The 22,891-nt window shown below is 39.1% G+C and overlaps 2 protein-coding genes across 5 annotated transcripts in view; one reads left to right on the plus strand and one right to left on the minus strand.

The window, feature by feature from the left end:
- LOC106490446 (ankyrin repeat and SOCS box protein 3) overlaps positions 1–4,960 on the minus strand; it is a 62,456-nt gene extending 57,496 nt beyond the window's left edge. For all 4 annotated transcript variants that reach the window (XM_067292995.1, XM_067292998.1, XM_067292999.1 and 1 more), the window contains exon 1: positions 4,864–4,960. The gene's annotated coding sequence lies outside the window, so the exon portion shown is untranslated. The remainder of the gene's footprint in view (positions 1–4,863) is intronic.
- A 100-nt stretch (positions 4,961–5,060) lies between these two features.
- On the plus strand, positions 5,061–22,341 carry ERLEC1 (endoplasmic reticulum lectin 1). Its single transcript, XM_067294559.1, has 14 exons — positions 5,061–5,231; positions 6,910–7,014; positions 8,300–8,380; positions 9,287–9,364; positions 9,508–9,571; positions 11,504–11,544; positions 14,137–14,360; positions 16,924–17,053; positions 17,498–17,659; positions 18,996–19,055; positions 20,392–20,516; positions 20,954–21,031; positions 21,235–21,310; positions 22,044–22,341. The coding sequence occupies exons 1-14, from the start codon at positions 5,061–5,063 to the stop codon at positions 22,113–22,115; spliced, it is 1,467 nt and encodes a 488-aa protein (XP_067150660.1). The 3' UTR covers positions 22,116–22,341.
- The last annotated feature ends 550 nt before the right edge of the window (positions 22,342–22,891 follow it).

The raw sequence follows: 22,891 nt of genomic DNA on the forward strand, positions 1-22,891 counted from the left end.
ATATTACATCCCATCACCAACTGCCAACCAGACAGTAAGTTGCCCCACTTCTCTCCTTCCTCCAGTCTCCACTTCATTCCAGCTGTGTCTCAACTCACTTCTATCTCCAATTAACACTGAATTCTAAATGCTTTATATTTGTCTATGAATTTCCATTGCTTAATTCTTTGAGTCTTCTGGGCCTCATCTATACCACAAAAGTGTTGCTGGCACAACTCTATCAGTTAAAAACTTGAAAGAAAAAAAAGAAAAGAAAAGAAAAAGAGGAAAACATAACACTAGCCAATCTAGATAGATTAATACTCCCACAGCATACTTCGTTGATGTAAAAAAATATGCTGTGACTATCAGTTATGCCATTCAGGAGAGACATATGCATCACACTGGAAAAGTTTCATCTTGCCATACAGTCTATCCAGTAGGGGGTCATGTCAACATAGTATACCCACTGCTGCTCCATAAACTTTTAAGTTTAAACTCTACAATGAGGGCTGACAGTTATGTAACTGTTTAGAGTACTAGAACTGGACAAGTGGGTGAAACTAGCAGATAATTGTCTAGTACTAATAGCAGTGAGATGGAAAATACAGTAGTATATTGGCTCTTTGTCAATGTCCATGCAATAAAGAGAAAATTCTAAATGTTAAAGTAAGAACTAAAGTTGCCTAAATTGCAGTCATTCCACAATTATTTAGAATCCCTTATAAAACCTTCACAAACATTCTGTTTCTAGGCTTGCTTTGTCTGTAACAGCATGCCTATTAAACAGGTAATAATTTTGCTGAAAAAAATGCAACAGGACAGGGTCCCTTTTTTGGTCACTTTCGCAAACTTAGATTGAGGGGAGCTGCAGCAGACATGCGAGATACAGAGGATCTCCCGCTTGTTTGAACATAATAGCCAATATTCAGAAAGGAAGAACTAAAACAAGAAACATTTGAGATGTTTATTGTTTTCTTAAAAGCCTGGATTAAGGTATATTTAAATAAACGAAAGAGCAATTGTACTCAGATCTGTGTCTATATTTGCATTATGTGTTTTTATAAACATCTCAGAGGTCTCTTCCAGAAGTCTCTCCCCCCCCCCCAAATCAGGCTCTTGAATGTCATTCAAAATCTCTTTGTGAGGCTTAGAGAAACACCATGCTGGTTGCAAATCTAGGCCTTTCAAATGATACTGTCTCCACTGTAAACCGGGATGTCAGCACTGGCTCTGTACAAGAAGGATGTGTTTGAAGCCCAAAGGCAGGTGCAACACCTAAACTCCTCTGAAATTCAATAAGCCCCTGGATTTCTCCAGCTCTGCATCTCTTCTCCAATCATGGCAAAAGCCAATGCACCAGGAAAAAAATTCAGAACAAGCACTACTACAAAACATAGTTTAAGTCTATGGAGCCTACTGAGTCAGTGAAGTCTTAGTTTTTAATAACTCTTTCCATCTTCAGTTGTCATCTAATTCTTTCTTTGGAGTAATCTTTTAGCATCCACATCATCCTGTGACAAGAGATTCTAAGGTTAACTACATGTTACTTGAATTTCTGTGACATGTGCTAGCTTCATTTAGTACCTCCCTGTTTTTGTATTACAGGGGACAGCAGCCCTTCTCCCTTTAACTTCTCTATGACACTCCTGACCTTGTAGATCTGTCTCATCTCCCTCAATTCCTTCTTTTCCAGACTGAAGAATCTTAGTCTACTTACTTATTGTTTATACAGAAGCTCTTCCATACCTTTATCATCCATGTAATACTGCACATTGTCCACACCTATTACATCCTTAATTTTTCCCAGTGAGAGGGACCAGACCTTCCCACAATATTCAAAATGGACACAATATGAGTTTTTTCAGGGGCATAATAATGTTTTATTTTTGGTTTTCTATTCCTTTTCTGATCACTGTTAACTTTCAATTTGCTTTTTTTGACCACTGAATCTAACATTTTCACACGTCTATTTTATCCTCAAAATCTCATTCCTGAGTGACCATGGTCAGCTCATTGTAGAGGTGCAGTTAGAATTTTTTTCCTGTCCAGTGTGCCTTACTTTACATTAGTCTATGAAAAATTTCACCTGCTATTTTATCATCTAGTCAAAGAATCAAAGCCTTTCTGCAATTCTTTGCAGTCAGATTTAGTACGCTAATGCTTAATAACTTAGTATCATTTGCAGTCTTTTTCAACTCACTATATATGTCAGAAAAGCACTGGCTACAGTACAACTCCATATATAGTATTCTACTAGTGAACATACTCCAGCATGGAAGCTCACTTCGCACAGGCCATCTTTGCCTGTGAAAGGGCAAGCTGTACTAGGCCATAGTACTAAGTATATAAGTGTGCCAGCTCTAAAACTGTCCTGTGAAATACATATTTCTACCAAATAAGTTTGCAAAAAGTGACTATTTTACTAGAGCTACACAATTATCAAAAATGTGTTATACTTTTAGATCAAAGGAGGAACGAACAACAGCTGTCTCACAATACAAGAGATACATGCTCAAAAAAACATTTAAATACATAAAAGCACACTGAAAGTATGTATGTCAAGGCCTAGAGCAAACGGTTCTTCTTCTGCTTCCCTCCCATCCACCCTGGAATTTAGTTCCCTGTGCTCAAGGCCAGCTCCCTGATAAGAGAGGGCGGCTTGAGAAGACTCAGTCAGCCTTGGAGCTCCATGAGAAAAAGCTGCAAGAAGCCTCAGAGGTTTCCCCCAAACAGCTCCACTAAGCCTCAGCAGGTTCCCCCTGCCTTTCACTCAGAAATGATCTTTAAATTGAAGTTCCCATTCATAGCCCTTCTTGAACTGCAAGGCAGCCGCGCCTGTGCCTGGACACATAGCCTGCTGATCTGCACCCCCAACCTGCAGACATGACTTCCCAGCTTGACCTAGAACCTGCCTCATCACCATGGACTTCCCTGGTGATCCCAAGGGCCCACCCTTGGCTGACCCGGACTACCATCCCCAGGCCATCCCCTGCTTGCCTCCTTCAGGCACTGCGGGACCGGGCCACTGCCTCAGCCAGCTCCTAGCTTCCCATCCCCCATCGGGTAGCCAGCCCCTGCTGCTCCCAACAACCCCGACAGTTACTAATTATTGTATTATGATTTTTCAGGGAAATATTTCTCCCTTATCTGTAAAATTTATTTATTCTGTTATAGTACTTCTACAGTCCTCATTGTAAAAAAATCAGATCCTAGTATGTAGATGTATTTACTTACACTAACACAAGTTACACATCAACTTTACAAATTGTTTCTCAAGTGTAAAAAACAGTTTTGAGAATAAGACCCATTAGTTTTTCCATCAACCTATATTATTAACATTGAATAAAACTATTGTACAAAAAAAATTCTGAGCTCTCGATATTTTAGATTTTTCAAAAAAAAAAAAAAAGGTTACAGACAGATCAGGACTTAAAAATATCCCAACTTTTCTATTGATTGCATAAGTGATTCACAACAGACAGTCCCTACCTGCTTTGTCACTGCTTAATCTTCATCAATCAAAGCATTTCATTTTCAAGAGTCACAGGTAAGCCCTCTACTTATTACAAGAAAGCACTCTATAAAAGCACAGCAGAATAAGCATTAGATAGCATTGCAGCTATTTACATTAAAGCATTCATTTCATGAAGATTTATTTGGAATAAAAACCACAAGGAATTGGAAGGATATGTATTCCTCACAGGCTTGGAGAAACTAAACAGAACAACCAAACAAACAAAAAAAGAAAACCCACAGACAGAACACCAGACAGAGCAGAATAGGACAGAACAGAGCAGACAGACCAGACAACTACAGAAGTACAGAATAATAGTGACTGACTTCTACAAGTAGTAGAAAAAAAAAAAAAAACTGAAAACAGATGCTTGATTTTTTTCTTTTATGAGCTAGCATATAAATTGATAAAATTTCAAGGACAGGAGGTCTCTAAAAACATGTATAGACTTTAATCACAGCTTCTAAGAAGCCCAGGTAAGTAGCAACCTCAGCACCACAGTAGGGTCAATCAGCCATATAGACCTCCATGGCACTTTGTTTCTAGTATTCATTTTTTGGAAGACAGCTTAAATATTTCTATACTAAAATGCCAATTTCCTCTCTCCAGCGATCCTGATTTCATTGCAAATACTGCAAATACTACAACACCAGTACAAAAGCATACATAACCAGGTTATAACTCTAAAACAAACTGTTTTCCAGAAATTCTCTCTCCTTTTGACAGCTTTTTATTCCTAGCCTGATAAAAGCACTCATTTCTATAAAACCTGCCAAGCTCATCTATAAGCAGAGTTGCAGTGCCTTTCCTAGAAGGCAGCCTTCCGATCAGTCCGGCACAGACTAGGCACAAAGCCACACGCCGAGAGGCGCCACCCTGTCGCGTACACATTTACTTCAGGCCCAGGCTGCAGCAGCTGCCAGCCAGCACAGGGCAAGGCCCCGGGCGCGGGGGAGCTGCCGTTACCACCAGCCCGGCGGCCGCGCACCCCGGAGGCTCCGGGCACCCGGTCCGGAACCGCTGAAATGCCGCGGCGACGCGGCCGGCCTGGGCGCGGAGAGACCGGAGGAAGGGAAGTGCTCGCCCCCACGGCGCCCCGGGCCGGGCGGCACGGTAGGGGGAGGGCCCGCGGCGGCAGCACGGGCAGCAGCACCGCCCTCAGCGCGGCCCCGCGGCGGCCGGGCCGGGCCGCCCCTGCTGAGCTGGGCTGGGCCGAGCCTCCCCCGCCGCCCGCCCCTGCACGGCGCCAGGCACGGCCGGAGACGGCAGGGAGGAGGGCACGAGAAACAGCTCCGAGGCGGGGTGAAGATTGCCCTCGGCCCGAGCGGCGCCGCGGGAGCCTCCGCCCGCCGCGGCCGCACACTTACCGCCCACTGCTAACGGCTCTAACGGCTCCCGGCGAACCGCGTGGCCGCCCCGGATGTTGATGTGCCGCGGCCCCGCCCCAGCCGTGACACGGCGCCCCGCCGGAAGCAGACGTGGCCGGTGGCGGGTGCCGGCGGCGGCGGTCCGCGGCCGCCTCGGCTCGGCTCGGCTCGGCTCGGCTCGGCTCGGCTCGGGCGCCATGACGGGGCGGCGGCGCCGCGCCCCGGCCCCGCTCCCGGCCCCAGCCGCGCCGCTGGCGCTGCTGTGCGGGCTGCTGGCGGCGGGCGCGGCGGGCGGCGGGCGCGCCGTGCCGCAGCTCAGCGACGACATCCCCTTCAGGGTGAACTGGCCCGGCACCGAGCTCAGCCTGGTGGGTGCCGCGGCGCCAACGGCCGCCGCCAACGGCCGCGGGGGGCGGCGCGCGGCGGGGGGGCTGTTCTCAGCGCGGGAGGCGCCGGGCGCCAGCAAGAGGCTTCCTGCCTTTTTTGTGGGTTTTTTTTTTTTTGGGGGGGGGGGGGGCCGGTGAATGGTGGCACGCGCCGCCAGCTTGCGTTCGGAAATCGGCAGGAAGCGTCCTCCTGAAGCAGAAGCTGTCAACTATTGTACAGATCGTTTTAAAACCATCTGTGACGTTTCAAACGTGTTTTTATGTAATGCATTTTCAAGATGGTGTGTTAGTCTGAGCTGTCAATAGTTTCTTCTGTTCTGACGTTAACAATATTGTCTGCAGTACTGGCACCTTTATAATGGTCTCAGGCGCTTGGAATAATATTTGTCTTAAAATAAACTTGACAGGAGTATCCAGATTGTGAATTTGGATAGGGCATTTATCAATATACGCATAGTTATCTTTGCTTTAAAAATCTTACATTTGTCTACTAATGTGAAGGTTATTTTTTTGAAGTCCCTTTTTACCAGATACTGCTTTTACCAGAATATTCTCCTTTGCTGAAGGAGCTGGCAGTCCTTAACTGTTAAAGGACACTAATAGTTAAATTCATACACTGCTGCTATTATCCATCTCCAGAGGCCATAAATACAGTCACACCTTGCACCTCTTTTTAAAGGCCCCATGTGACAAAAAGGATATTTCAGTTTTGGGTGTTCTTGGCATAGCCATACTAAACTGTTTTTAAAAGATCGCCATACATTTTTATTTGTGGGGACAAACTCTATATGAGCCCACATGGGTTTTTTGTTAGCTGTCTTGATGCTTTGCAAAGAAATACATTTGTACTGCTGTGGTTTCTATGGCTTTGTCAGTGCTGTGAGAAAATGAACCTGATTAAATCTCTCCCTGAACAATGCTTTTAGTGTAAACTGTATTTTATAGTTGCAGAATCTTGTGAGTGACCAAGTCGGAAAGAATCCAGACAGAGTCGAAGCTTAAGTTTAGCTCATAGTCTGAGTTTGCTGGATTTGTACCTGGGAAAATCCTAGGTAAATGTGATCTGAAAATCAAATGTAGTGGATATAAGAGGGTTGTTCATTTTTTAATCAAGCTGTTTCATAGCTAGACTAATAGCAAACAATTTATCTAAAAGCATATAAACTCAAAATTCTTTTTTTTTATTAAGTAGTGTTTCACTTGAAGATACTGTCTGTGGTTCTACTGTATTAGGTACTGTATTAGACAAAGTAAGATATTGTCATTTTCCTCAAGATCCTACTTTCTGCATAGAAAACAGACAACGTGAAAGAAGAGCAAGTTCTACACATGATGGAAATCTTGGATTTCTTTTGGGGCAGAATGGGGAATACATAAACAGGAGTAAGAGAATGAGCATCGAGGAGAGCAGGAATATGGTTGGAAGTAGAAGGATTGAAACAAAGAAGGAGGGAAGCCAAGCAAGCAAATATTAGCAAAGTGCTTCAAGTTTAAATGCCAAAAGTAATTTTCTTTGATATAATTAAAACCCAGGAAATACTCTGGACCACCTGCCCCATCAGTCAGAATTAACTTTACTATTCATGCATTCAGGAATATTTTTAACAAATATCATTTAAAAAAGAACCCTGACTAATTCATAGGCTGTTTGTTTTCTTAGCCTACAACTGGTGTTCTGTACAAAGAGGATAACTACATCATCATGACCACTGTGGATAAAGAAAAATATAAATGTATACTTCCACTGATATCCAGTGGCAACGAGGTAAGTTCAGTAGATTTTTTTTCATAATTATAAGCTGTAAATAAGTCTCTACAGCATCTTTTAAGTTATGTTTTCTTCAAAATAAATAGTCTTTTTTCCTATAAAAGGAAAATCATCTACAGAATGATTAATGTTTTTACAGTTTATAATAGATGCATTCATTTTGTATTAGATACTAGCTCTATACAAAGCGTAGCCCCTCTGAACAGTCTTGAAATCCTCATTTGGTAACAAATGGTTGCTCAGATATGCTATTAATTAATAGGTTTGTCAGTCTCTGTCATGAGTTTTACTTCTGGAACTTCAGCAAAAATCAACATATTGGAAATTTCTTGTATTTTAAGTAGTATTGTCAAATTCTATGCCAGTAAACAGCTAAAAAGGTTGTTAACACTACTATCATAATCGCTGTATCTGAATGCCTCCCAGTAGTGCATTTGGTAGTATTGCCACCACCAGTTGTGAAAATTTCATTCTCCCTCATCTTCTCCCAAATTGGAAAATTGAATGTACAATGCAGGGTTTGAATTTTAAAACCTATGAACGCGTTTGTTTATACGGAAGAAAGTAGATTGAGGAGGTCCATCTTTCTTTGGAAATTGGTGAGGTTTATCATTGGTCTTCAGGCCCTACAGTGGTTCTTGTTTTTGCACCATGCAAAAGCTTGCACAGACAAGCTGTACTCCTATGGCAGGGACCTCCGTTTTGACATAGCCTTCATCCTTCGGGTGACTGACAGTACTGAGTACTTCAACATAGGTGAGAAATCTTTAGTTCTAAAGAACTTTGCAGTGCATATTTTTTCAATAGCATGCATATTTGTGGAGTAAAAAATATGCAGAAATAAGCTTCCACAATATTATGTATGCCTTTCTGATCCACTTTTTTTATTCAATAAAAGCTGTATGACATTCCAATTGTACTGCATGAATACATCCATATTGATTAACAAATTAAAAGATTTTTGATACAGTTTTCCTATTCACGCCACAAGCTGCCACTCTTGACATGAGCAATTTGAGAGCTACTACTCTTTTGCAATATGTGTATGTCTTAAAACCACAGAATTTTTCTGGTTTGACTCTTTGATTTGTGACTTTTTTTTGTCTCTTCTTACTGAACTAAATTATCTTTTCTTCTAATCACAACACAGTTCCTTCATGGCAGGAATTAATGAATTGTTATGTCTTTAATTTTGCAATAAGTTTTTTTTAATTGTTTCAAATGAGTATTTACTACCAGACTGCCTTTAATTTTAATGAATTGAAATATCCTTTTATTCTAGGAAGAAGAGAAAGATTACAAAGGTCCTACTCCAGGAGAATTGTTGGAACCTCTTTTTAAGCAAAGTAGCTGTTCATATAGAGTATGTTATTTCTACACTGATAACTTGAATGTTAATCACAAGTTTACAGCCCAGCCCATTTTAAGATTCAAGGTTCAGTGTAGTTGTAAACTGTGTGGATAAAGGTAGTTCAGGCAGTAATTCAATCCAAAATAAATTATCTACATCTTGATGACTATATTTTAATATTATTGTAAAAAGTCTAAATAATTGAAGATCTCAGGATTCAAGTAAACAGGCTGACTATAGTAACAATTTATAAATGGGGATTTAAAATGTTTACTTCCAGGAGTCAAGCCCTAATATGTCACAGTCTGTAATGAAAGGCATTCCTCAGAAAATGTTAGAAGATCAAAACAAATATACTTCTAGATATTCTAAAAGTTTTCCAATGTTTCACCAAGTATCATCACTATTTAAAAATTCCCTTCTTATATTCTGAGAACAAACCTAATACCAAACAAGCAGGTATTGAGAAGCAGAGAAAGTGAAAATGTCCAACTATTATACAAATCACAGAACCTTCAGGTCCCAAGAAGTCCTTGAGGAAGGGAGAGTGGGTCAAGCCCAACTGGTAAACAGCCCGTATCTGCAGCAGAGACCAAAAATAGTCTGTGCTGAGTCACTACAGCTTAACCCCAGTGGTAAAGAGTGAATTAGCTCCAACACATCTTTCTTCAGGGTTTTTTTTGCTGTGTTATGTCTGTGCAGAAGTGAAGGAAACTTTGTCTTTTGTCTGTTTGGAACCTAGTCAAAATCCTTAGGCAATGCTGAGACCATTCGCTGTGCTACTGCTTGTGAGGGTGCTTTCAGCTACCTGCCTGGGCCAGATTTTTTTACCACAAAGACCAAAAGTTTTGGGGAAAATGTCTTCTTCTGGTAGTGTATATAAACAGAAAATGATTCCCCCCCCCTTTTTTCTTAAAGATTGAATCTTACTGGACTTACGAAGTCTGCCATGGAAAACATATCCGTCAATATCATGAGGAGAAAGAAACTGGTCAGGTAGGTTTCTTACAATTTCATAGTCTCAGTCCCCTTTTTGCTGCCATATACCTGCTTAACTTCTCAAAAAGACTTGAAATCATATGCACTTGAGAATGTATGGAAAATGGTAACTGAAAAACTAACTTTTTTTTTGATTGTAGAAAATAAACATCCAAGAATACTATCTTGGGAATATGATGATAAAGAACCCATTGTCAGAACCAGGTTTGTCTTAGTTTATTTTATTTTGTTGATGCTAATGAATTTTTTTGGTTTTAATTATTACATTCTGAGAAATGTGCTGGAACTTCTGTAGAAAACTATTTCCAATGTGAAAGGATAGTAGAATTCTGTGGATTACTCTTTCTTCCAAAATCTGTTCTTTTCAATTAATTCCTTTCCAGTGCCTTACATCACATTCGTCCTGTCAGTTTTGCCATACTATATAAAATACAATAGTTAATTAGGGTCACGTAGAGAAAATATGTAGTATAAAAAATTGAACTGATATATGCTTGACCTGACTGTTTGATATAATGTAGCCTGCTTCCAATCTCTTTTTTGGGTGGGGGGAAGTGTCTTTCAAGATATAAGCACGGCACGGAGCGTATAACACATGTTGGGCTCTGCTGTTCTTTAATAAAACATAGTATACAGACCAACCTTTTATAGCCTTTGCAGATGGATTTGATCCTTGGAATTGTTTGAAAGTCTCTTTTAAGTATTCTGCCACAGATCTGCTAAAATATTGAAGTGCCTGAAGTGGAACTTAGGTGGAATTTAGGTTGCTGAGTCCCAAGCTAATTTTCTAAGTTCTTGCATTTTTGCTAGCAAATTACTGTAGATGCTGAAAGTTCTGTGTTCGTACCTGCCAATATCTGCTTCCCTTATATAGGGCTGAGCATTTTGACACTACGTTAGTCCAAAGAACTCTAAAAATCCACAAACTAAGGGTCCATCATCAGATCCAATGGAAACAACAGAAAATATATCAGTGTTGAGTAGTTTTTTTTTAAATTTGGGCTAGTATGTAAAAAGTGGGTGCCACCATTTTCCTCCTCCTGAAAATGGTAACTTAAGTGCCTATGTCTTAGAAAGGATTAAGAGCTATAAATCCCATGCCTTTGAATGCCTGCCTGCAGCCTTCAATTAGGTATCTTAGTTCTGAACAGAAACAGGGTTTTAGAAACATTGCATTTTGGGGGGCATTTCTTATTAGCGAGTTACAGTGTTTGTGCTATTATTAATCCTGTGCAGAGGTGCATAATTTTCCCTAGATGCTGCTGTACAGAAAACAGATGTTTAGTTTGAGTTTATGAATTCTTTTCTTGGGGTTAGATGATAGGAAGTTACATGTAGTGATAACTCAGATCACCATATCTGAGACTTTCAGGATGTTGGCCCTCTGTCCTTTCTGCTTGGGTGGCAGATTTTATTCTTTCTATGCTTTCTATACAGCAATTCACACTACTTCTCTTAAAAAATAAAATAGATTGTGAGATGAATCCACAAGTGTATTACAGTAAGCTTGGAACAACTGAACAGGTGACAGCAAAGCAGAGTTGCCTTTCTCTCATATAATCCTGAAGGGAGTCCAGACTGTCTCCTGAAGCAGTTCAGAATGCTAAGGATAGCTTTAACCTGTGCCAGCCTGTAGCTCCCCTTGTACTGATGCTTACTCTCATGATCATTAGTGTGCCATGCACTCTGGCCTAACTTCTTCCTCCAGCTAGTATATCTACTGAGACTAGTGGGTGGGCTGAAGTCCTTGCCTACTGTTTACTGTCCCAGCCTGTAATTCACTCACTTTGAAAGGAATAGTCAGCTGGCCCTCAGAGAACAGCAGTAATGACATATTATTCTGGCCTGTATGACCTTATTGTTGTGCTAGGGCTGAATTTGGCCTGACAAACTCGTAAAATTGTTTCAAGAAGATGCTAACTCATATTTTGTTCTGTTTGCTCTGAATCCCAGATCACTGGGGATTTTTTCCTTTCTTTCCTCTTTTGCACCTGCACATTGGTGAAATTGACTCTGACAGTTTATACACAACATACTAGCAAATACACAAAACATATAAACTTCTCTTTGTATATAATTTCATTTTATTTCAAGTTCACAGACGTTATGCTTACCTCATTCTTAATTATTCCCTAGATCAAGAAGAAAAGGAAAATCCAAAAGAGAGTGCAAAAGAGGCAAGTGAAAAACATCTATTTTAATTTTTGCCATCAATAGTGGAGGCAATTTAAATATGATGAGATTATATAATTAGTGGCCTACTAAAATAAGTATCAATAAATGAAACTACTTTCCTGAGCTGCACTCTTCTCACTTTTGATTATCGGTCCCATCTCAAAAAGCTTATTTGGTCTGTTTCAACGAGTTTCTTGCCCTTCCAGTTATTGGACATCAAAGTTACTCAAATCTTAAAAGAGATCTGAATTACTCTTCTGCTATGAAGACAATACACACACAAACACAAAGTCACATTATGGCCTAGCAGCAGTCATTTTTCTCGCTACATCAGAGATCCCTATTCCTTTAATTGTAGCTCCATGCATTTTGGATAAGAAGAAATGCTTAACAAACTCTTACAGCACTAGTCTTGCTAAATCCCTAGCAGATCTCTCACCTGCCTTGATGACCCATCCCATGAAACTCCGTGCTTCCCTTTTCCATTAGAGAATTCTTCTATATGATTAGGCCCCAAAACTCAATTCTGAGTTACCTTACTTCATAGTGAAACAATCTAAGTATCTGAAGCATGTTGGAGTTCAGAATTAGTAATAGCAAATCTGACCTGTGGAAGGACATGCACCTACCTTATTTCCAGTTATCCTTCATGTTAATTGCTGAAATCAAATTTTGTCTACATGTTCCTTGTGGTACCAATTTACATAGCAGAGAGTGGTTTCTCTTTTGCAGTGGATCTCAGAAAATAGATGTTCTTGGTATGCATTATGGAGGTAGTTGGGAAACCAGATCCAATCAGAACGTGGCCCATTCCAGTAATTACAGCAGTTATGCCTCTTTAAAGTTGAAGAAAACTAGATTCTTTACAGCCCAATTTTTAATGTTTCAGAATAAGTTAAATCTTTTGCTAACTTTTTCAGCAGTATTTATGATGTACATAGACTGATTGGCTTCAGTCAACAAAGAATTTAGATTTGCAATTTTAATGGAATCTGTAGTCATGAAAGGGAAAGAGCAGACAACACAGGAGGAAGGTGCTTAAAGTAACCAAAAAGAACCACTGAGGCTGAAGTTTTATCTTGAATCCTGTGTAGGTGCCTTTCAGTTGGGTGCAGACAGCAGTTGTCTCCCTTTGAGTGTCTTAAACAGTGACCTTCAATGAGATGCTTAGGCAGTCTTTCAGTATTTAAGGAAAGATTGGTTGTTTCCTTCAAAAGGGAAGGGAAGGCACTGATACCCCTTTTCCCAGCTATTTTGTACACAATCAGAATGTATATTCAGTTCTCAGCTCTGACTGAATATTCAGGTATAGAGTGGAGGAGTGACTGGAAGCAAAGGAGTGCCTAAACAATTAAGCTACTGTCACGCTCATTCTTTTGCCTCATGAATATCATATCCCTTCATTCTTTCATGATGGAACAGTTTCAGTAGGAAAGAGTCAGTGGCCTACGACAGGATTAACACATGCTTTGATAACTGAAGCAGGTGAGATATAAAAGGGTCCCAAGTCTCTTGGGTTAGTGTCATGATCATGGACGGTACCACCACCATTTAGCACAGAGCCTGATTTCTTGTGCACTGAGAATATTCACTAGCTCAAACAACATAGGTAGAGAAAGGTCCATTTCATGGATTCCAACATGGCTTTTGCATAAGCAGAACTTTGGTACCCAGGAACTTTGGCTGCATTCAAGATAGGAACCAGGAGAGGGGGCTTTGATCAGTTTGAGGAATGAATCTCCCAAAGTGGAAGTTGGACAGAACTTGAACACATAAGTCCATTTATGACTTTAGCTTCTAGTGTCCTTAAAATTCTGTCTGGACAAAAATTAAATGACATGATTATGCACCACTAATTACTGTATTCACAAGCCATTAAATGAGAGTTGCTAAGTTTCTATTGGAAAAGCATTTTTTAAATATGAAGGAACAAGTCTGAAGAGATCTTACTTAAAGTGTGTACAAAATGGAGGAAAGGGGACTTAAGGTTTTTATCTGGGCTTTGTAAAGTACCTTTACTTTAAAAAGCTTTTTAAAATAAAGTATTTTAGATGAACGTTTCAAACCTTAGAAAGTGGGATTTACTTTGTATGTATTGTTAACTTTCTGTTAGACAAGGTAACAGATGGCTGGGATACTCTGAATAAGGGAGAACGCAGACTATATATGTTAAGGGGTGTAGTGCAGCTATCTGGATGGCTTTGCATGGTGCCCTGGTCTTCATGATCTGGCACCGCACTGAAGGTAATGTGCTTGGTCAGACCTAAGCTGAGCCTGGCAGAGCTACTCACGTGTCTCTGTCTCCTCGGCTACAGGGTGTACGTAGCAGGGCTTGATGCTCTGACAAAACATTGCACTCGACTGGTAAGATTTCTTAGAACTGAAACATCAGGTGACCTGTGCAGAGACTCCAGCTGCTTTTGCAATCAGATGTCGCTGGGCTTTGTAGTCAAACCTCGGGTGGCTTGGTGTATTTGTGCAGTGCTGTGCTGGAGGTAATAAACCAGAACCTGTTTGGTTGCAGCAACACCTCCATTTCAGGAGAGGCAAAGGAACTTTACTGTGATTCTTAACTTTTACTTTCTTTCACCTAGATACCTACAAAAAATATAGAAGGGCAGATGACCCCATACTATCCTATAGAAATGGGAAATGGCACACCTTGTAGCTTGAGACAAAACCTACCCAGATCAAGTACAGTGATGTACATCTGTCATCCAGAAGCTAAACATGAGATTCTTTCAGTAGCAGAAGTTACAACTTGTGAATATGAAGTGGTTATATTGACACCTCTGTTGTGCAATCATCCTAAATACAGGTACAGTACCCAAATTTTGGCTAACATTATGACTCCAAATTTTCGTCAACTTCCATGCGTGCATGTGTTTATACAAGTCTTGCGTCTAGCTGTGGTTTCTTGTACAAAACTTTCTAGACATTTCCTGTGACACTTGCATGTTACTTAGGTTGGCAAGTGCAGTTTTGTCAACTCTTGCAGTTTTCATCTTAAGTTGCACAATATTTGCACTTCATAGGTCTCTGTTGATTGATCCCATATGAGAAGCACAAATATCATTTTATTTTCAAAAGTAAGTTTCTAGCCTTATGATTCCAGAGAAAGACAAAGTAGAGCCTGAAGGCTGAGAAAGCCGCAAAGAACACCCAGTCTCTTATGTATTTTATGATTTCAAGGTCTTAGGGATCTTTTTCATGGTATTCAAATACTGCAAATTGCACATGTGCAATATATGTGTGCATAAATTTCAACTTCTCTATTGAATTTCAGAAAACAAAAGTACAGACTTCAACAATAACCTTACTATCATTTATTTTAGCAGTACTTCCAGCTTAATAAGCTCCTGTCTGTCCCTGTCCTGCCTCACTGCCTTACCTTCAGCTGCATATGAAGTCATTTCCATATAAAAAATTCATTATTTCAGTGTTATTTTCCAAAAATCAAGTTTGGGATTCTTTCTTCCCCTGCCTGAATTGTAAAATGTGTCTAAGTGATATTAGTCTCAACATTAGAGATTTTTGGCCTTTCAAGGCCTTTCAAGGTGTGTAAACAGAATAGTGAGGAAGTACATGACATACAAATGAAATGGAAAGTAACAGACCGGAGTTCTGAACTGCCCATACACAACAACCTCTGAACAACTGAATTAAGCTAGGTGTTTTGAAATAGGCACCAAGCCTGTAAGATAAAATGCTTGATCATGCATTTTATAAACACTTGGCAGTTAGGTAAATAAGTGTTGCTATTACTAAATATTTAGTACCAGTTATCACTTTGCTCATGTAAATAGATCTATTAGTACTATGTTATCTGTTGCACTTATTTATTGCATTGTTATTTGTATATTATATATTGTCTTTTAAGCCTCTGTATGCTTTACAGAGGCAAAAAGGTGGACAGGCAATTTTTATTTTTTTTATCATCTGATTAAAAAAGAGATCTTGAGCTGCCTCCTCCTCCTCATCCCCCCAAAGGAAGGTGTGGAAGGCTTTCTGGCCACTAGCAAGAAATACTTAAGCTAAACATGTAAAATTTTTATTCTTCCACATATGTCTTCCTAGTAAATAAAGGGTGGAGATAGTGGGCTTGAAATGCTGCTCAGTGTCAGTGGACATTCAAACAAACAAACAAACTTAAGTTAAGCACACTTTTCCTGTCATGTGTTATTCCCTGAAACAGCACTGAGCAGTATTGTAGGCACCAACCCTTTTCCTCTAAACCCATTATGTTACCCAATAATGCAGTTACATTAGCTTAGCAAGAGCATATCCATAAGTTCTGTCTGTCATTCTTATTTGGGTACAATTTGACTTTCTTTAAGATGGTGGGAATTGGGGGCAGGGAGGAAGGCAGTGAAGAGTAGTATTTATTTTCCTCCTGTAACTGGTAGTCTTCAATAATATTATTTAAACAAAGTTCAAACCAGGCTTTTCAGTACAGAACTGATTTTCAGATTCTTTTAAATATAGTGGTTATTATTATACAGCTACTGCTGTGTATCACAGACTCTTCTTAGGAGGATGTCACAAGAAGCCATCTTGCTTCTGAAGCAGTATCTGCATGTTTGTTTTGTAAATATGCTTCATCAAAATAACACCTTTGACTGAGATGGGCAGTGAAAACTAAGCAAGTTCATCATTTGTCAGTAGGATTTTAATGCTCACCTTTGAGTATTTTCTGTTAAGGCTTTTTTGGCGTTTTAATGAGGCCTTTATTTGTGTAATATAAGGGGAAAGTTGTGATACTCTGATTCATCTTCTAGTTATTTCTTTCCGAAGGTGAGCTGCTTTTTGCAGACATAGCTAATGAAAAGAATGGGCAGTGATAAAGGAGGAGGAGGAGTATATGAAAAGCCTTACATATCAGTTTGTGTAAGAATGTATTATTTTAATTATATAGGAACTGTATCTATAAAGTTTAAGCTTTGGAGTTTCCTAACTTCTGAAGGTTTTTCAGAGTCTTGACGCAGCATTCACAATACATGTACCATGCAGTTCGCCTTTTGATACGCAGCTTTTTCCTTTTGAAAAAGACCAGTTAGATTGAGTTGACCAGTTGTCTGCCAGCATTAATAGTCAGACTACACTAGGCAAAAAAGTATTTGAATCAGTTGTAATTATTATGACAACAGTGTAGTCTTGACTAAGATGGTGCAAGTACAAAAAAAAAAATAGACCCAACTCAGCCCAATGGAAGTTTGTAGTAACTGTAATAAAAAAAATCAGGTGTTTACTCCAAAATAAAATTTTTTAGCAGAAGTTCCTGAGCTACTGAACAGGACTGAGAGTGTGCTGGCATACCTGTATGTACAGTTATAATAAATATGAAAGAATATAAATGATATATCCATAACTTGTTTGGACAGGTTCAGGGCTTCCCCTGTGAATGACATCTTTTGCCAGTCACTACCAGGATCCCCGCTTAAACCCCATAACCTGGAACAGCTGGAGAAACAGCAAGAAATGATGAAGATGCCTTTTAGAAGGGTTAAAGAGGTAGAATTTCTTTAATTTTAAATAGGAAAGTATTTTTAAATAGTACTATTTTCCATGTTGTAATGCATTTAACTTTGATTTCAGTGGAATTTGTTCTTCTCCCCAACTGTCTAAGACCACGTCAGTCTTTCAAATGGTCTTTAGTAAGTTTGTTGAAATCATCTGCAACTTATCTTATTTGGAAGAAAAATAAAGCAGTTAAGTTTGGGCTACTAGCTTAAAACTTGTAGCCTCCTTAGCCTACGGTTTACTAAGTCACTAGCTTTTTGACCTTCTGTCTTTTTTCAACTATGCTGAAGACTGTGAAAAAACAGTGACAAAATGTTTTCATAGTTTTTCCCACAACCTGCCACTTTAATATTAGATAGCTTCTTATAGATCATAAGATTTAGCAAGGGGCATATAAAGTCTAAATGGGCATATTTATGTATACTCTAATTTCAGGAAGAAATGCATTCAACAAAAGAAGAGAAATTTTCTTCCATCCATAAGCCAGTTGCTGTTGGAAACCATCAGCTATTAACTGTGGGAACAACCCATATCTCCAAACTGACTGATGACCAACTTATAAAGGAGTTTCTTAGTGGTTCCTACTGCTTCCATGGGGTGAGAAATAAAGCTACATACAATAAAATAGCTACTTCTTACTTGCACATACTGTTTTATGTATTTTTAGTTTTTCATGAACTTTGACAGTTGAAATTCTTCCCTCAGCAGAGACCTACTTTGTTCCTTATAACAAAAGAGGTATTGTTCCTTTAAAAAAATTTGCTAATAACTTTAGCTATAAGTGAAAATATTCTTTCAGTCTAAGTTCAAGACCTACTTTTGCCCACTCCTTGTCCTGGATACTACACTTTGTTTACGTGGCTGCCTCCAAACTAGTATCTCTGTCAGTGTTGAATTGTGCTGTGCTAACAACTTACTTGGAGCCAGCTCTGGTACCTATGGGGTCTGCATTTGTGTTTTTGTCCCCCTTCCCCACTAAATACTGTCATTCTGCTGTGCGTGTGCAGAAAAGTGTATTTGGGGCATAAACCTATGATTTTCACTGTGGTCTGAAGCATGGAAAGTTGGAGCTTAATATTTGCAAATGATATTTCTCTGACTTTCAAATACCTCGTAGTTAATTCTTGCCTGGCCATGCTGGGCAAAATACAAAGCTGAAGTAAAAGTACAGTTCTTTTACTGTTTGAGTGTAACACCGGAGCTTTCATTGAACAAGCCATGTCAACTTACGTGTTTTAACAGCATTATTACATGCACAATAATTGCCTTTCCTTGCATTGATACAGGGAAGACTTATGTACTTACAAACTTGTATGTTTATGCTATTAAATTTACTGAAAGGTATCTTTAATCTTTCTGTTGAAATACAGCTTCCTTGAACAAACAGTGAAATGAAAGTAAAAGATGAGAATTGTTCTGTACTAATCTTGTTAACAAGAAGAAAAAAATCTGAGAAAACTCAGCAAGGCATTAAGAGAGGAAGCAGTTAGGACAAAGCATCAGAAGAGGAGATTTACTTAGGGAGACTCAGAGAACAGCCAGCAGAGAAAGGAGTCTGAAGTTTTCCCTCTCTTTGAAAGAACAAAACATTTTTTCTGAAAAGATAAATTGGGGGGATACTAATAGCATTTAAAGAATATAGTGATATGGGGCTCTTCCAAGAGCAAACTGTCCACATAAAAATTAGTTTCTCTTTGGTTAAGCTCATCTATTTCATCTCTTGCCTATATCAGTTAGTCTAATACGAGATTCTCTTTGAGTGCAATCCTTGAATCAGGTATCTGACTAATAGGTATGCAGTTTTCAGCTATAATACTCGGGGATTTAGGGTCAGGAGGAAAATTGGGTGTGTCTGGGTGTTTTGGGGGTTGTTGGGGGGTTTTTTGTTTTTTTTTTTCTTTTTTGCACTAACTGAAATTATTCCTCTCCTTAGGGTGTTGGTTGGTGGAAGTATGAATTCTGCTATGGCAAATACGTTCATCAGTATCATGAGGTATGTTTAAACAGTTTTATATTCTGCCACTAGATGGCTACAGCTTCTCTTATTGAAAGCAAAAGCCTGTAAGAGTGAGGGCTTTTTTTAAGTGGAAGCAACAGAAGTATGTTTGTAAAAACAAACAAAACAGAAAAAAATTCTTCTTAAGTTCTGTGTTCCTGCAAATTTTGATGTATTGTTTGATAATTAACTTTCGACAAAAGTAGTGTTGCACTGCTTAAATAACAGCAACAAACAAAGATGGTCCTGAGCAAAGATATGCTTCCGTAGTGTTAGCCAATGTGTTTTGTCTTCCATGTGCAATCGGAATGAGTCATTAACTTTCCTAATTTGTCTTGGACATGTGCCTTCTTTAGGGACTAGAGGAAGTCCTTGAAACTCCTCTCTATTTGCCTCAAAACACTTTGCTTTTCTGTGGCTGGATCAGGCACAGTGCAAAAAAGCCACGTTCCCTTCATTCCTCTTGTGCTGCATGGCATTCAGTTGTAAGGCAAAAGCTTGAGTTCCTTTTCAAGGTTATGCAAACCTGCAACAGAAGCTTTGCTTCCTTAAGAAGATTCATTTTAAAATGATAAAATTGCTACCTGAGCAGATTTCTTCCTTTTTGTCCCTAACATTTGCCAAAGCAGATATTGCATGCTCCCACAAGACCTTGAGAGATAAATACCTGTGTTTCGTTAAATAACCTTAACAAATTCAGGTTTTACTTGACAAGCTGTACATCTGTTTACCATGTTTTTCATATTTTGACAGAGGCTCATTCTGTTCTGCAGTAATAGTTGAATCTGCATGGTTTTTTGGGGGTCTATTTTTTGGTAATGATCAGGCAATATCTTGGGGTGGGGGAAGGTTAGAGAATCCATCTCAAAAAAAATTTGAGAAAGTAAACATCCGTCTTTTCTCAGCTAATCCCCATCTTCGGTTTGAGAGGAGTGATTTGGGAGGAGAAATTCTCAGTGTGCTACTGAAGAATTTATGCAGGGAGATGTAGGTACCATGTCAGATAAAGCATAGTGGTGATCAAAGCTGAAAAAAATGTTTTATGCATGGGTTTGGGTTGTTTTTTTTTGTTTTGTTTTGTTTTGGTGGGAATGCGCTTTTGCTCATTGAAACACATGTATCAGGTAACACAGCCAAGGTGGCTGTTGTGAAAATAAAGTCAAATTGAGGCTTGACCCTTAATACAAGATCATTCATACTTTGTCCCAAATGCAAGAACAATGTATTATTGACAGCAGAAGGCTTGCTCTAAAAATGACATGCTACTTGTCATTAAAACATCCTCACTGTTAAACTTCTGATACAAGGTAATTATCAGCTTTTCCTTTTTTAGGATAAGGAAAGTGGCAAGACTTCTGTGGTTGTGGGTACCTGGAGCAAGGAGGAACACATTGAATGGTCCAAGAAGAATGCTGCTAGAACCTACTATCTCAGAGAAGATGGTACACAGACAGTTAGGTATGGTTGCAGTCACCATGGTTACTGTTGTGGTTATCTGTTCCTGAATTGGTCCCTTACTTGCAAGGAGGGAGGAGAAGAGGAAATACTGGAGCCCACTTCTGCAGTTTGTGAATATTCATTTTACTAATAAATAAAATAAACTATCAAGAGAAGATCGTATAGATTTTCCCCCTAATCAACATAGAACATCAGAAAAGATAATTGAACGTTTTGGATACGATGCAAAGAAATCTTCCAACAATGAACACAATGATTTGCTTCTGTAATAATTTAAATACAACGTATCACTTTTTTTGTTCTGTATATTGGAGTTAAGCATTTGGAGAATTATGAGATATTCTATTACACAACTTAGCTGTGCGTTTAAGAATATAGTGTTTAAGAATTTAGTGTCTAATATTTCCAAGCTTTCTCATTCCAAACTTTTTTGGCAGGATGGTGTCTCATTTCTATGGAAATGGAGATGTGTGTGACTTAACAGACAAGCCAAGGCAGGTGACTGTGAAATTGAAGTAAGTTAACCTTTTATGTAAAGCTGTGTTTCATCTCTCTGCTTCATATGTCAGAGGAGAAAGTCTCTTTCTGTCTTTTTCATAAAGCTCAAAAAGCATTAACTGAGCTTCATAAAAAATGCTATAAATACTAACAAAATCCATATTTTGGTTTTGCACTTTTTCTATGGCAAATTGAAAATTTTCTCTTTTTCTCTTTTCAGATGTAAGGAATCTGATTCCCCTCATGCTGTAACCATATATATGTTAGAGCCTCATTCTTGCCAATACATTCTTGGGGTATGTAAACACACACTTGAATTCACTAAGATCAGGTGTCGCCTAGTAGAGCATGTCTCAAGGTGCATGTCTCAAGGTGCATGGTCCATGTTACATGTAAAGAGTGTGATCAGTTTACTTGTATCAGCCAAAGAATAAAAACAAAGTTTTCTTTTTAATTTGACAAGAGGAAGAGATTTTTCTACTGAAGTGAGAGCCTTTATAGCTACCATCTCTGGCAGGGATGGTAATGCAGTCCACCCCTGACAATGGAACATAGAGGCCACAGATGAAGACATGGTGACTTTTTCAAATGCACTGAAAAATGTTAACATTGCTTAAGTGTTATTATTAAATCTTACTAAGCTGCTGTTCTGTAGTCACCTCTGTGTTCCTTAGACCTGCTATATCTCATCTATTTTTTTAAATTTAAAATCATCCCTTCTAGTGACTCTTCACAAAAGATTCTTGTCATGTACTTTAGTCCTAATATGTAGCTGCTAAACAAATACTGCTTTTTGTTCAATTGCATTTGCTTAGGGAAAGGAGGGTTATTATTAATTACATTGCTAATATGCTATAGAGTCAGTACATAGAAGTAAAAAGCATAAATTAACAGTTTTACAAAGTGATGTTCAAGAACTCTGCCTGTTGCAATCCATTGGAATTAATCTCTTGTACATCTCTGTTGCAATCTCTTGTAAAAGTTTGTCAGTAACTTTAGTTTTTAAAATTTTGATCTTTTATGTTCAAGGTGGAGTCTCCAGTCATCTGTAAAATTTTGGATACAGCAGATGAATACGGGCTCCTTTCAGTGCCCAGCTAAAGAACAGTAAAGCTTGTGAAGAAAGCCATACCTGTCAACAACCCAACTGCCATTTTCCATATTAACATCATTTCTGCGAGATGACAAAGGCAAACCGAAGTTTTCAGCCAACCAACCTCACCAGCAGAATTCTATAAGATGGGGGACTCATGAACCACTTTGTGTATAACTATGTGTATATAAGAGGTTATCGATAAACTTTTAACAATTAAAATCTTGTCTTGCACTTCCTGTTTGACTTGTGTATGAGAAGTTCTGAAATCATCATCATCATCAAGGTATAAAATATCACTTTAAAAAGGCAAATAAACAAGGCCCGGCTTCAAGTGAGGAGTTCAACTGCCAACAGTTAGAATGGAAGAGGGAAAACACTTCCTGCTGAAGAGCCTTCAGTAGCCACTAGAACACTAATAATTGTTCAAACACTGCGTCAGTTTGACCATTTGGAACTGTATTTATATCGCAGTCCTTCCTCCTGTTACCTTGCCTTTCCCCCCCTCAACTGTTATCCCTTCTTCCATCCTGGACTGCTTTCCAGGACCTGTTTTTATTTATAGGTACCTATGCTGGAGGGTTCATTTCAATATATTTTGCTGAACATCAGTCAGTCATTCGCTTTTTTGCATCAGAGGAAGCTCAGATATAATATTAGCGATCTATAATCTTAATCTTTTGTGTCGATACTAGGCCTAGCTAGGCCTCCTGACTTCACTGAACATTTCTCTATGTTCAGTGATGCGTGTTATGCAACTGGCTGAGTTGTTTCTTTTTCAGTG

Source organism: Apteryx mantelli, chromosome 3, assembly GCF_036417845.1.
Source record: "Apteryx mantelli isolate bAptMan1 chromosome 3, bAptMan1.hap1, whole genome shotgun sequence".
Classification (NCBI taxonomy): Eukaryota; Metazoa; Chordata; class Aves; order Apterygiformes; family Apterygidae; genus Apteryx; species Apteryx mantelli.